The sequence below is a fragment of the Meriones unguiculatus genome, chromosome 6 (assembly GCF_030254825.1).
Source record: "Meriones unguiculatus strain TT.TT164.6M chromosome 6, Bangor_MerUng_6.1, whole genome shotgun sequence".
Classification (NCBI taxonomy): Eukaryota; Metazoa; Chordata; class Mammalia; order Rodentia; family Muridae; genus Meriones; species Meriones unguiculatus.
In genome coordinates this window covers 46,040,292-46,054,540 of record NC_083354.1, presented here as the reverse complement: position 1 = coordinate 46,054,540, position 14,249 = coordinate 46,040,292, and the positions used below count along the sequence as shown (strand labels likewise).

The window sequence follows — 14,249 nt, the reverse complement described above, 5'->3', positions numbered from 1 at the left end:
CTATACATCAGATAAGGGATTAATATCTAGTATACATAAATAAATAAAATGCCAAAGACTGTATCATGTGATAGGTAATGTCTGACTTCATAGTTTTCAAAAGAAATGCAGGAGCTGGAGAAATATCTCAGTGGGTCTTCACACTTGTGAGTACCAGAGTTCAGATCCCAGGATCCATGCAAAAGCCAAATGGGTGTAGTTGCAATTCTAGTACATGGGAAACAGATAGGGAATCCCTAGAGCAAGCTAGCTAGCCAGACTAGCCAAACAGAAAGCTCTGGGTTTAGCAAAAGACACTGCCTCAATATGTAAGGTACAGAATGATCAAGAAAGACAACCAGCATTGACCTTGGGCCACGAGCAGGATGCAAGCTGAGAATCATTATATAAGGCAAAATAACCAAACTCAGAAAGACAATTATGTTTTTTTCTCTTACATATGCAACTTAGATTTAAGTGTGTGTGTGTGTGTGTGTGTGTGTGTGTGTGTGTGTGTGTGTGTGATGAAGCTAGAAAAGTGACCATGAGAGGAAGAGACCTTAAGGAATAAGATGAAAAGAGGGTTATGGAATAAATGTGATAAAGTAGGAGAGGGGTTGTCTCCAGGAAGGATGGGAATCAGCAAGGAGGGGCTACAAAGCACATGGAAGGACAGTGTGGACGGATAATTAAGAATAAATATAGTAACATTCGTGTATGAAAAAATAATTAAAGAAATGCATTGCTTTTTATGATAACAAAATACAAATATTTAAAAATTGAGTTTGGAGTCAGAAGTTGAAGAAGAAACTCAAGAAGCTAAAGGAGAAAGACTGTTTGACAGCCAGGCAGAGTCTTCCCTTCTCTGGTTCCCTTCTCTGGTTCCCACTTGCAGTGACAAACTCTCCGGGTGCGTCCTTTGTTGCAGGCAGGAGCTCTCACAGGAATGGGAAAACTACTTTACAGCATTGTTAAAACCACTCCAATACGTGTCTCCGCAACTGACTACTCGTGCAAATATGACAACAGTCTTCTCGGGAGTCAGTGTTCTCTGCACAGAATTTGGACATGAGGGTCTTGACTATCCTTCATACATGGAGCTGTTCTGCCAATGGGGCCCAGGAGCCTTTCCTTAGTAGGTTGTGAAATTGAAGGAGATAATCTGTCCTTACCCTTGATGCTTGGTGACACGGGTCTATAGCTACTGGGCTTTCTGAACTACAATCTCAAGTCCCATTTGGACAGGAGACGGAGCCATAAAAGACTGCTGCACTGACTTCAGTCAAATTAATAACTCATTTTCCAGGAAACCGATGAATTGTTCTTACTTTTCTTATCAGCCAAATATGTCACATACCCTTATTTTTCTCTCTCTGAGGCCATGTCTCTCTCCAGGTTAGTCATGGCTCCTAAACAATGCATTTGTCTTGAAAGCATTTATTCTTCTGTTTTTCCTCTTCCAGGTAGCTATAGATTTTACGGCCTCTAACGGAGACCCCAGGAACAGCTGTTCCCTGCACTATATCCACCCTTACCAGCCCAATGAGTACCTAAAGGCCTTGGTGGCTGTGGGAGAGATTTGTCAAGACTATGACAGGTAAGAAACTTCCGGCACCCACTGGGGTCTTATCTCTCAGGTGGGGTCCCACTGCCCTTGGCTGACTCATGGCTGAAGAGCGGGAATCAATCCCAGCAATTCTTCAGGTAGTGGCACATGAAAGACAGTGATAAAACCTTTTAAAACATTTCGTCCCCCTGCACCTAGAGAAACTCAGCTGGGGCCACACTCTCCTCAGTGAGCTGACAAAGCCCTCTCTCCGCTTGCTGCTTTTATTAGGTTTGTGAAGTCGCTGGATGGCAGATCAACCTTTCATTGTGTTACTTAGTGTAAAGGTGTCCTTGTTCCTCACAGTTTGTTCATGAACTAGCGTTGCCCCAACCTGCTGAATCAGAGTTTGCAACTTAAGGAGGTTCTCGGATGTCTGGTGTACATGTCTGGGTTTTTATAAGTGTGGTTTTATCGGATGTTGCTGCATCCCTGCTCTGTGTGATACACATCTTATATAATAGCCATCATTTTTAAAAGAATGAGACTGTAAGAGAGATAAGTCATTGGTATGCTGTCACAGAGACAGAGATGATATTTGAACCACAATCTTTCACACTCCATAACACTAAGTTCAAAATCACTGTGTTTTGCTGATCTTGGAAGCTACAGGTAACATTAGCAGAGAGATATGTTTGCTCAGGTGCACATCTATGTGGGCAGGAAAGTAAGTGATCTTGGGATTCAATTCAATGAGTAATAAGTAATTCGATGAGTATTACTTATTTCTTGATGATAAATACTGGCCTTCCCCCCCACACACACACACACATCGTATTTCCCCCAAAGAAGTGATCAACATAAATGATAGTAAGCTGTCACTGTAGCGTCACCAGATAAGGGGAAGGAACGCAGATGTTTGCTTAGGTCTTTTTGAGGAGAACCAATGTAAACATAATGCAGACATCTCAGAAGACTCCCGGGTGTGACTGTGAAACAAGGCCAGTTAGTAATGAGCTGTAAGCAGCTGACCTTTTAATCCAGGAAAATAAACAAGGTAACTCTATCCTCTGGGTTTAGAGAAACTTTAGCACATAACATGATTTCTGTTCTGCCTGAGTTCATTATTGGTAACAACCACGCTAAAAACCTGTTCCTGCCACAGCACAGCAAAGGGAACATCCCTATGAAACCTTCAACATGGGTTATAAGAAAGGTCCAGTCAGTCTCCTGCCTGCTGAGTTCTCTGTATTCAATCAGCTCGGCAAAAATACCCCAGCGTGGCGCAGAGACACTGAGAGGGTGCATTGCTAGATCCTATGAAATCAACAAGGAAGAAACGTACACAGAACTCTCTGATGGCTCTTGCTGCACTCATAAAACACACTTCAATAATCATTTTAAATCACCTGTTGAAGTGTGTGATAGTCATTCTTGATTGTCAATTTGACTATCTCTAGAATCAACTAAAACCCAAGCAGCTTGGTACACCTGGGTGGTTTTGTTTGTTTGTTTTTGTTTTTCTTAATTGTGTCATTTGAAGTGGGAAGACCCACTTTTAATCTGGATCTTCTGAGGTGGAAGGATACACCTTCAATATGGCCCATGTCTTCTGGCGGCAGCCTGTTTAAAGGACATGGAAGAAGAACGCTTTTTCTCTTTGCCTGCTTGTTCTCCTTGGCAAGTCCATTCCTTCTCTGGCATTAAAACCTACTTCTTTAGAATTCCAGAATATACTGAAGACCAACTGAAACATCCAGCGTCGAGAACTGAACAACTAGTGGATTCTTGGGCCATTGTTGAACTAGCTGGATCACAGCCTGTAAACTATTCTAATAAATCGCCTCTATAGATGATAGATATAGATTAGATAGATAAACGATAGATAGATAGATAGATAGATAGATAGATAGATAGATAGATAGATAGACAGACAGACAGATAGATGATAGATATTCATTCTGTAAGTTCTGTTCCTCTAGAGAACCCTGACTAATACAAAGTGACACTTTAAATACTTGACCTTGAGGTACCGACTGTGACAATAATGAGTTTCAGCTCTGATTTCTTCAGGCGCCAAGTCAGGCATGGTTTCTAGGAAGATTTATATCAGATGAAGTTTTTACTAGGAGAAAAGGGTTTGATATGCTACATCCACACTGTGTCAGAGACTTCTTCAAGACACAGAAGTGAGAATTGTTTCTCTTCCTTCACTCTTATGCAAGCACGTTAAGATTCTCGTGTGGCCTTGTGTGAACGTGTTGGGCGATAAGAAAGAGTGGAGAGGATGTTTCCAGGGTCACCAATGTGTAGATCTTAAGAATATGTGGAATATATTATAATAACTGTAAACCTCATGGAAGAAGGCAGCCAATATTGAATTCCAAAGAGTGGAGTGACCAGTTTCCCAGAAACTGAGATGGGGAGACCGAGAGTCTGCATCATGGTCCTGTATCACCTTCCTTTGCTGACCTGGACAATCACCCATCATCAGCAAGCATTTACTGGCCAATCCCTGCAAAATGTGCCCATTTCCTGGTTGCCTCATATGCAGGATGACGTGGACATCAGAGTGACATGGGCAACTTTTAAAGCTTTCTTCCCTTTAGAATGAAAACCAGACAAGAACTGACAGCTATGTTGTATCCCATCAAATTTAACAAACAAACAAACAAAAACAAAAAACAAAAAATAAAATTCGATATAAACATAAGATGTGTCACCTTAGAAGCTATTTGAAGTAACCAGAAATGAGTCCTTTTACATTTTAATAGTCTAAGTCTGAAGTCACCATTACCAGCTGAACAAAAAAAAAAAAAAAAAAAAGCAACTTTGGACAGGGCAGCACAGCAACGTTTTATTTGTGTTTAAAGAAGGCAGCTAACATTAAAATGGGAAATTTTAAAGAAGAAAAGGTGGTTTCAAAAAAAAAAATCCATGCTCTTTTGAGCGACTCCCTGGGAGAGCTTGGAATGCAAGCTGCTCCCATGAAAGCTGACAAGGTTCGGCAATTTCGCTTTTGTGTGGGTGGATAGACAGTAGACAGGCAGAGTCAGGAAATTTCAAGTCAAGGTTCTGGAATTAATTTATTCTTGCATCAAAGTCAGGGAGGTTGGTGCTTTAAAAGAAACACTTGCATAAAAACTGACAGGAGGCATCACCCGCTCCCGCAACCCCACAGTGGTTTTCGGTTCCCATGAGGCTTAGCAATTCCTCTCTGCCTTTGACAGCTGCTGGTTTTCTCTCTGCCTTATACAGTCATCACTACTGGATCGTTAGTGGGTGACCCACAGAGCAGAACAGCTTGAGGGGTACATGAGGCTCTTCTCCAGACGGCCTTGAAGGAGTGCTCCCCCAACCACAAGATGGCAGTCCCCAAATCCAACGTTGCTGGCCCACACTATTCCCTCGCCATCTGCAAGGACATTCACCAGCCCCTCTGCCTCTCCTTCGAGCACACACGAACAGAGACACACATGTGTGTGACACACACCCCTGCACACACACAGCTCCCATCTTAAAGGGAACGAGATGTTGTTCTGGAGCCATTTTGAATGACTGTAGCCTGGGGACACAGATTTAGGTTACCCCAAATGACAGGCTCCAGTGTGGAAGCAGTTTCATGAAGATTTATAGTTTTACAGAACAAAGGAAGTCATAAATCAAGGCAAGTTTAAAATACACTGGTGAGTATATCAGCAAGGCTCGTACAGTAAGATGGGGCAGGAGTTGGCTCTTCTATATTCCCACGATGCTGTTCGGTAACATTCCAATAGATTCCAGGTGTTTTTATCTATTAACCAGAGGACGCTACTTTTAACTTAGAGATGGGTAAGGAATGGCTATCCTGTGAGCTATGGCTAGTCTGAAATAAGGCAATTAGCCTCTAGTATTGAGCATTCGAATCTCTCCACAGTATTGGAATTCTGGTCAATCATGTAGTGTGTGCAGAGAAAGGTTCTTTTGAAGAGTTTTCACTCACAGTCTCCACTCTTCTTGTACACCTCAGTGTCAAAGTGACATGCTTTTCTTGGGGCCAGTATGGCTGTGGGTCTCAGGCCATCTGAACTGTCCTCCAATAAATAGCCTGGTGTGGACCTGTTGGCACAGGTCTGTAATCACAGTGACTTTGGAATGTGAGACAGGAAAACTGTAAATTCAAAGCCAGCCTGGGCAACTTAGTGATACCCTGTCTCAACATTTTAAAAATAAAGTCAAGACGGAGCTGGAGTGGTAACCTAGTGCTAGAGTACTTGCTTAGCATGCGTGAGACCCTAAGTTCAGTCCCTAATACCATGAAAGAAAAGGGGAAGGAGGGAGAAAGAGAAGGCAGCCTGTCCTGTGATCTAGAGACTAGGGACCAAATGCATTGCTCTACAAGCATGGGGTGCAGGCCTAAACAAGAGGCCACCTCAGAATGGATTCGGGACATCAGAAAGCAAGGCAGGGGTGTGTTATGTCCTGTATTAGGGGACAGCTCAGAACTGAAACACAGCCTGACAGGTGTGTAGATGGCACCGGGTTAGTCAGCAGAAGATGGGGGTTCTCTCAGCACAGCCCTTGCCGTACCCCACCTCACCCAGTTGGGGCTCCCATCTTTGTCTGCACACCCAAAAAAACACCTGGGAAGTTTCAAAGATGTTGGTACTTGGGCCTCATCTCAATAGGCTGATTTCACTGTCTGCTGCGTACCTAGAAATCCTGATTGTGTTCTTGTTGTTGCTGTTTTGATAGGTAACCAGGGTCGAAATCCACCATTAAATCATGAGTGCTGGGTCTGTTAGCATGCCAAGGTCCCTGCAGTATCTCCTAGATACCACTCTCCTGTGTAGGACAGCAAAGATTAAAAATAAATAAATTAGCATGGCAGAATTTTCTCCATGTAGCTCACAGTCTACTGGAATACAGAGGCATGTCAATAAGTCATGGTGATTCAGTTGTCATGGCTCATACCTGAAAGCTCAGCACTAATGAGGTGAGGCCAGAGGCCCACAGGAGTTCAAGGCCAGCCTGGGATACTATATCTCAAAATAACAAAACAAAGTCCCAGCTCAGTGTGGCTTTAAAAACCCTTCCTGTGTAAGGAAGGGGAGTGTGGAAGGGAAGGAAGAGCCCCACCCCTTCCCTGATGAAAGAAGTGAATCTTGACAGTGATTACTAGGTTAATGAAGATTCTCTCTCTCTCTCTCTCTCTCTCTCTCTCTCTCTCACACACACACACACACACACACACACACACACACACACGTGTTATTAAAATGAAGATGTGCTTGATATTCTGGATCATTAGACCAGACAAGCCCCCTGTGGAGAATGGAGTCTACAAGGGTGATAAGGGGTGATAGAAAGAGTATGAGGCCCTAATGATAGGTACATCTGGGCTCACATCCGCATCCCAGCCCTGTACCTTTGTTCTCATGAGATTTATTTGTTTGCTTGCAAATCGGAGGCACACTTAATTCCCTTTGCAGAGCCCAGGCAGGTCTGCCTGTGTAAATAATCAATGGTGGGAGGTGTTATCTTTAAGATTCAAAATTCAATCTTTAAAAATAAACACAAAATGAGAGAGGATTATAGTGTCAGCTCTAAAGGTCAAGTTGGATGAACGACCTTTAGGGCTTTTGTCTTTTTTTGTTTATTTGTTTGTTTTTTGTTTTTTCTTTTGTTTGTTTGTCTTGGTCATTTGCCTCTAAAAGGATTCCGTAAAAAAATATGCAGCCCTCACACATTCTTTCTTTAATAACTTCTGACTTTCTTTATCATGAGTTTAAATAGTGGTAAGAATTGAAAATTCTGGAGTGTTATAAACATGGACATTTAAAAATAAACTCTCATATAACTCTGTAATTTCCCATTTAAGCCATGCAGGTATTGACCATCAATATCTATTCTTAACAAAAACAAAAAACAAACAAACAAACAAAAAAACCTGAATCAGCTCTTCAGTTTCAAATGAGAATTTTGTTTCTGCACCACTCATTTTCTGTTTCCCTCCTCCATAAAATTTGGTTCCAGTGTATCATTCTTAAAACCATTCAACATGTTTCTAATAAAGTGTCAGAGATAACTCAAACTCAGAGCTTTGTGCATGCCAGACACTCTACCCTCTAAGTTTCTTCTTTAGCCCTCAATGTATCTTTGTAAATTTATTTTGAAATTATTTTCCTGGCCACTGTATCATAAATGTTTAAAAGGGAAAACAAGGATATTGTATAAATGTAATTTTAATTTCTAAAATGATTCATTATAAAGAGACTTAAACTATTCTAAAAGTATCTCTGGATTGAATTTTTATTACAGTTGCCATTTGAATATTATTGCTCTAAAAAGCATTCATATGCTAAGAATTACAGTGCTTAATTATTGTATATAAGAAGTATAAAGATTTTGGAAATCCAGCTCGCAATGAAACAGTGTATGTGGAGATAGGGGATGCCTGATTTTTATATATATATAACTATGGATAAGGGCTACCTATTGCTCCTAATGCAGAATCTAACATCAATTCTAACCCATTTTCACCTTTGTCAATATAAATACTAAGAAATCCGTTCTTATAAACAAACCTATCCAAGTAGATTTTAACTTAGAGTATTGCTCAGTTCTTTCAGTGCACTGGAGAGATGCCTCAGCACCAGTTAAGAGCCACTCTTGCAGAGGGCCTAAGTTCAGTTCCCAGAGTCCATTTTAGGAGGCTCACAGCACCTAGAACTCTAGCTCCAAGAGAGCTCCCTCTTCTGGTGTCCACAGGCACCTGCACTCATGTGCGTGCCCACAGAGAGATAAACACACATATAGATGATTAAAAGAGAAAAAAAATCTTTAAAAAATGTATTGCAGATATTTGGGCTATGGTACATGTGTGAACGTCAGAGGATAGCTATCAAGAGTTGCTTCTCTGCTGCCATGTGAGTCCCAGCATAGTTCAACTTCGGGTCATCAGACTCAGTGTCAAGCAGCTTTACCTACTGAGCTGTCTTGCCATCCCCCCCCCACCAAAATATTTTTAATGACTTTCTACCTGACAGATCCCAAATTCTCTCTCTTATATAGTGCTAGAGATTGAACCCAAAGTTTTCTACATGGTGGGTAGGTGTTCTACGACTGAGCTCCACCCCCAAGCAATTTTTTTAAAGTGAAAAGTGACAATGACCTGAGTTGCAGAAGATTTGGTTGCTACTGAATTTTGTAGAATTGTTCCTTTATTCGAAGTTTAATCTTGTGCTTGGTAGTTGAATCTTGGTACTTGAATCCTGAAGAATAGCTCCTTTACTTGATATTCAGTTTTCATTCTCTGAAGCACTATAGCATTGCAGCTGAGACTCAGAAGAGGCAAAGAAAAATGTAATTGTGGAGGGAAAGGTGTGAACAATAACAGGCATCGCCAACACAGATCGTTTCCAGACAATCAATTTCAGCATAGGTTATGTGTGGAAGTAGAAGAATTGAAAACTGATTTCCCGTTTTCAAAAGAAAGCCACACTCACATGTCCCTGGGAGACAATTGCATTTCTACCCAGGAACATCCATTTTAAGATGACTGTTTGAAAAATTGTTTTCATCAAACACCCAGGTGCTCTGAAAGGCCATCTTGTTTGAGTTGACCTCCATTGGCATGCAGATTGGGTAATTTCCCTTGACGCATATTAAACTCTTGTTTTAGCTCAGTGTTGTTTGTTGTTGTTGTTGTTTAATGGAGAGAGTGAAAATGTGCTTAAAATCAAATTTCTCAAATGGAGATATTTGGACATGGCCATTTCCTGTGAAGCTAAATACAGCTGACATGTCACCATGGAAGGACCTGAGCCTTGTGTTGCGTTTCATATTGTTGCCTTTACCAGTGTGGTAATATGCTTCTGAAATTTCTAGGTGGGCACTGTTTGCCTTTTTCTTGCCACGGTTGCTAATGGCCCTTTTGCTCTGTGCCTGGTGGATCCAGTTCTGACTTCTTTGAAGTTCCCATATTAAAGCCTTCTTTTGTTCAACTTCCTTTCCTTAGCCCTTGTGTAAGATTCCATTCTGGCTGATTTTATTTTTAAACAGGAAGAATGGACTTTAAATCTATTGTGCTAGGCTTGAAATTTTTTCTTCAGTATGGTTATTAGGTAGAAACTTAATAGTGGCTGACTTCAGAGAATTCAGCCCTTCTGGCACATTAATTATTCTCCTTGTAGGTGAGGCATTTTCCCTACCATCTTACTCTCCAAATTCAATTACATAACAGTGCATGAAGCTCAGCAAACTTCAAATCCCCAAGGGTGGTTTAGCAGGTATAAAAGGAATATCACTAAAGCACTGGGTTAGCGATTGGAAGTAGATACAGCATTAAATCTACATATCCCCTCCAAAAAGAAAAAACAAAAAGAAAACTCACCAAAGAAAAAAGTAAAGAATGTGACATCTCCCAGGCTTCCTGGTTTTGACTCCTGAGGCATCCCTGCAGTGGACAACTTGGTTCCCGCACCACTCGGGACCCTGTTCTAACTTAGCCAGCAAGATATTCCCTCTCTCTGCCACTCTTTATAAGCTAAGAAAGAAGAGCTGAGGCAAACTCTTTCAATCTTTCCAAGGACTAGTAGGACTTTTTTTTTTCTTAGAGCTATGGCTAATCCTTTATAAGCTACAGTGTGTCTTTTATTTATCAGCAGTAATACTTTCTCTAATGCGTGCTAGATGGGATGTTCAACAGAGGCTGGCTTGACACAGCAATGGGGAGACGAGGGAGTATGTGGTTTTGTGGAGGATTTAAACCTTCACTTTAGAGAAGTCTGGTTTCTCTAGATCTGTAACCCCAACTGTGTGTTGGAAGGTTTTGTCAAAGCTGTCATCAGTTGCTAACAACTTCTAAATCAGTTAGGAAGGGATGGGTGAGAACTGGGCTTTGTTGCTTTGATTCTCTTGAAGTCACTCAGAACATGGGGATTAGCGAGGTTAATGTCCTCTTTTCTTGCAGAAGATATTCAGAGGTAAACTCTAATCTAATCTGAATTCCTTTTTTTTTCTTTTTTGCCCTTGAAAAATTCTATAAAGAACTGAAAAAGGTAGAAATTGCTCCAAGAACAAACTTTAGTTGTGTTCTTAATAGGAGAGAAAACAAGCAAAGGTAAATGGCACAAGAAATGTCCGGCTTCTGCCTAAATCAATATTCCGGAGCGCATTGCAGCAAATAATTTACTGAAGAACTCCCGCACATAATTTGCTTAAGAAAGGTCTTGTTTGTTGCCTACTCCAGGACCTACGTACTAGAATTGCCAGGTGATGTTTAATACTACATGCAGTTATTAAATTTTGATGGTAATTAGAAAAGCATGAGCTTAGGAATTCCATATCCTCTCTGGTGATCACTTTTACTCAGTCTTCCTAAGAAGAGAGTAAGTAGAACACCCAGAATTCTATGTAAGTACATATAGCACCTGTGAACAGGCTAGCCCACTGTATGTGTCAGTAAAAGTTAATGCCTCTCTTCCCCAAGTGCGGTGCAGCTAGGGTTAAGACACAACACACACGAACACGCAAATTAGGAGACAAATTCTAGTGATCATAAAAGGGACCAAGACAAATAAAGGGCAGGCATGACCCATGAATCTTCATCAAAATTATGCTGTACTTACCTACGGCTTATTTAGTTAAATGCATGGATTATATATCATTGGCTACTTATTGAGCAGAAAGGAAAAATACAGTGATGAAGGTGAGGAGGGTACAGGACAGTCCAGGTCAGATGGAACTGGGAATGTGAGATATTAACACAGCTGGGCACTATGGCACATGTCTACAATCCTGGCACTCAGTAGTCTGATGCTCAAGGAATGCCAGGTGTTAGAAGCCAGTCTAGACTGCTTGGAAAAGTCCAGATCATTCTGGGCTACAAAGTGAGGCCCTGCCTAAGAAACATATGAACAACAAGAACAGAATATTAACATAAAAGACAGGGCCCCTTTGACCTCAGGAAGTAAGAAAAGGCATGCAAATAATTTATTGCCTAATGCGTATGCTTAATGTGAAGGACTCAGGGAATCCTATAAATGAAACAATACCTATTAATGTTCCCGCTGCCTCTTGATATATCCTTAGATTCTAGATTGCCTGTGTTTGAACCCTGGCTCTAATCAGCAGTATAGTCTTGAGTGATACTTTATTCAAGGTGTCTGCCTACATGAAAAAAAAAAAACATGCTTAATTTTTTTAAATTTTATGTGTGTGTGTATATATATATATATATATATATATATATATATATATATATGGAAAATCCTAACTTAGCCAATGATTGGAGTTGCCAAATTGCTCATCCCTGTTTCAAGGAAACAGAAAATCACAATTAGGGAGTGGAATGGATGCAAATCAGGGGTCTGTTTACTCTAGGCTCTCAAATTTAGTAAAAACCCTAAGGAAACAGGCTATATACTAATGAGTGGTGAACATTACAGATTGTTTTTTAAATTTTTATTATGTCTCAACTGCATGAGTCAGCACTTGGCTTGGCCACAAGCCGTAGTGAGGCTCTGCAGGCTCATGTTTCTCTTCCTTAGACGAATGAATGAAGCAGCTTCTTTTCTGTCTAATTCCAGTGACAAAATGTTCCCGGCTTTTGGGTTCGGTGCCAGGATACCCCCAGAGTACACGGTGAGTGAGTGATATTGTACTGCACTGTGGTCCAGGCAATCTCATCTCTGTGATCTCATTCTTGCTCTCTACATCACTGTGGAGGTCCAGCCCAGAGTTCAGGGTGTTCTGGGTATGTTTTCCAAAGGTCCAGTTGCAGGGTTTCTTAGTTTAACTCACTGTCAGCATGGCGAGAGACTGAGGAAACACCTCCAAAAATGTTGAACTCTAGGGATTCAAACAAGATTCATACAAATCTCCCTAGGGACTTGCCAATGCCAGCGTGTTTAGTATATAACTTGGGTAGACTAAGGAAGATCTTACAGGCTCAGGAAAAACTTGAGGTAAGTAAACCCACCAGGGCATCTGGAAGTCAGTTCACTTGCCTGGAATCTGTGGAGGATAAAGGGACGGTGGGCACACAGAAGCTGCTTCACCTGTGACCCCCGCTAAGAAGGGAAGTGTCTACCTTTTAACGAGGTGACCTGATTTTTTTAGTACCCAGGAGACCCGGTGGTCAGAAATAGCCTTTGAAATGGAATTTTCCATGAAATTCCAAGTGATTTGATAAAACTGTCCAGATGCCAGAATATCCCATTTCTCTTCTCAGATTTAAGGGGGGAAGAAAGTAGCAAGTGCTGTGTCATCCCACCTTCCACTTAGGCACCGCCAGGCAGGGAAGTTTGTGGTGGAAGATTACAGGGTGTATGATTTTATTTTCTTTTTCCAGAAGTAGAAGGCATTATGTTTGAGCTGTGTGCGCATGAAGATTCCCTGTGCACTGTAATTCTGTGTATCAGAACAATCCTTAAATGTCAACAGCTTAGCTGGTGCCTCTATAAGCAATACCATGTCTATCCAACAGCTTGAGTTAATTGAGTTTTGTCTTTTTAATTGGTGTGTTCAAGTGAAAGCTCATTCAACTTTAACCCTTCAGTCCGTGGCCACTTGAATCTTGAAACTATTTGATGTTACCTTTTCTGAAGCCTTTTCTCTTTTCTTTAAATATGCTTTGTTTTCCCCCTCCTGTCAGCATTTATCTGATTCTAGAAAATCTTCCTGTCACCTCGGCTCCACAGGGAACTGAGAGTTCACCTTCCATCTAAGATTGATTGTATGAAGGCGTAAAAATGGTGCCTGCTGCTTAACCCATAATGAATGTAACGCCATTTGTTTGCAAACTCTAAGCCGCCTCATGCCTCCTTATTGGATTCAAGCTGTAATTCTCTTTTCTTCCTCTTTTGAATTTTTAATTGGTGTCTAGGTCTCTCATGACTTTGCAATCAACTTTAATGAAGACAACCCAGAGTGCGCAGGTAAGTCAGAACTGGAAAGAAAGCCAGTGTCATGGAGCCTGAGCCTGTGCAGCTTTCTAGGCCCAGCTTCTTATAATGCACAGCACATGAGTTGTTAGTGGCCACAGCATAGAAGGAGGCTCTGAGAAGCCAAGTAAGCCACACTGTTCCACTGAGAACTGAATACTGTGTTACAGTGTGGGGCTGTGCCCCCTGGAAGAGTCAGAAGGCAGGAAGGAACTGGGCTTTCGGCAAGATCCTGGGTTCTTCTGGCCAAAATAAAGTTCATCAAAATAGCATGATCTAAAATCGATTGATTGATTAAAATTTAATTGTAGGTTTTTGTTTTCGTTTTGTTTTTTATGAGAGAATGGCCCATAGTGGCCAAGTGAGACATTCCTCCTTCTGCTTCTCTGCTTTTCAGCTGGGTTTGCCCCAGTCTCCTCTCTGTGCAGGTTTAAGGAGAGAGGGAAATGTGAAAAATCACTTGACGCTTGCAGAACATTGACCACGGTGATTCTGAACAAATACCTTCACGGGTTTGTGCAAGAAGGAGTTCAAAGACTTAAAGGCCCAACCTAGTCCATTTTACTTTGTTTTCTCCTGGCTAGAAATTCCTGAACATGATTTCACAAAATAATGATGCTGAAAGAACAATGAGTTATGACACATGCCGAGTGCCTTTGAGGCTGTGAAGGCAGATGTTTGTAGAGTATCAGTGTCCATAGTCCTCTCCTCCTTCTTACTGAGGAAGACGTGGGCTATTCCATACTTAGCTGAGATGTAGTGAAGGGTGAAGAATATTCTGAAATTTCTTTAACAAA

General features: G+C 41.3%; 1 protein-coding gene across 3 annotated transcripts in view; it reads left to right on the top strand.

Moving 5' to 3' along the window:
- Positions 1–14,249, top strand: part of Cpne4 (copine 4) — a 442,945-nt gene that overhangs the window by 415,721 nt on the left and 12,975 nt on the right. For all 3 annotated transcript variants that reach the window (XM_060385390.1, XM_060385392.1, XM_060385391.1), the window contains 3 exons: positions 1,443–1,576; positions 12,097–12,151; positions 13,395–13,446. In XM_060385390.1, the coding sequence (XP_060241373.1) occupies positions 1,443–1,576; positions 12,097–12,151; positions 13,395–13,446 (241 nt within the window). The remainder of the gene's footprint in view (positions 1–1,442; positions 1,577–12,096; positions 12,152–13,394; positions 13,447–14,249) is intronic.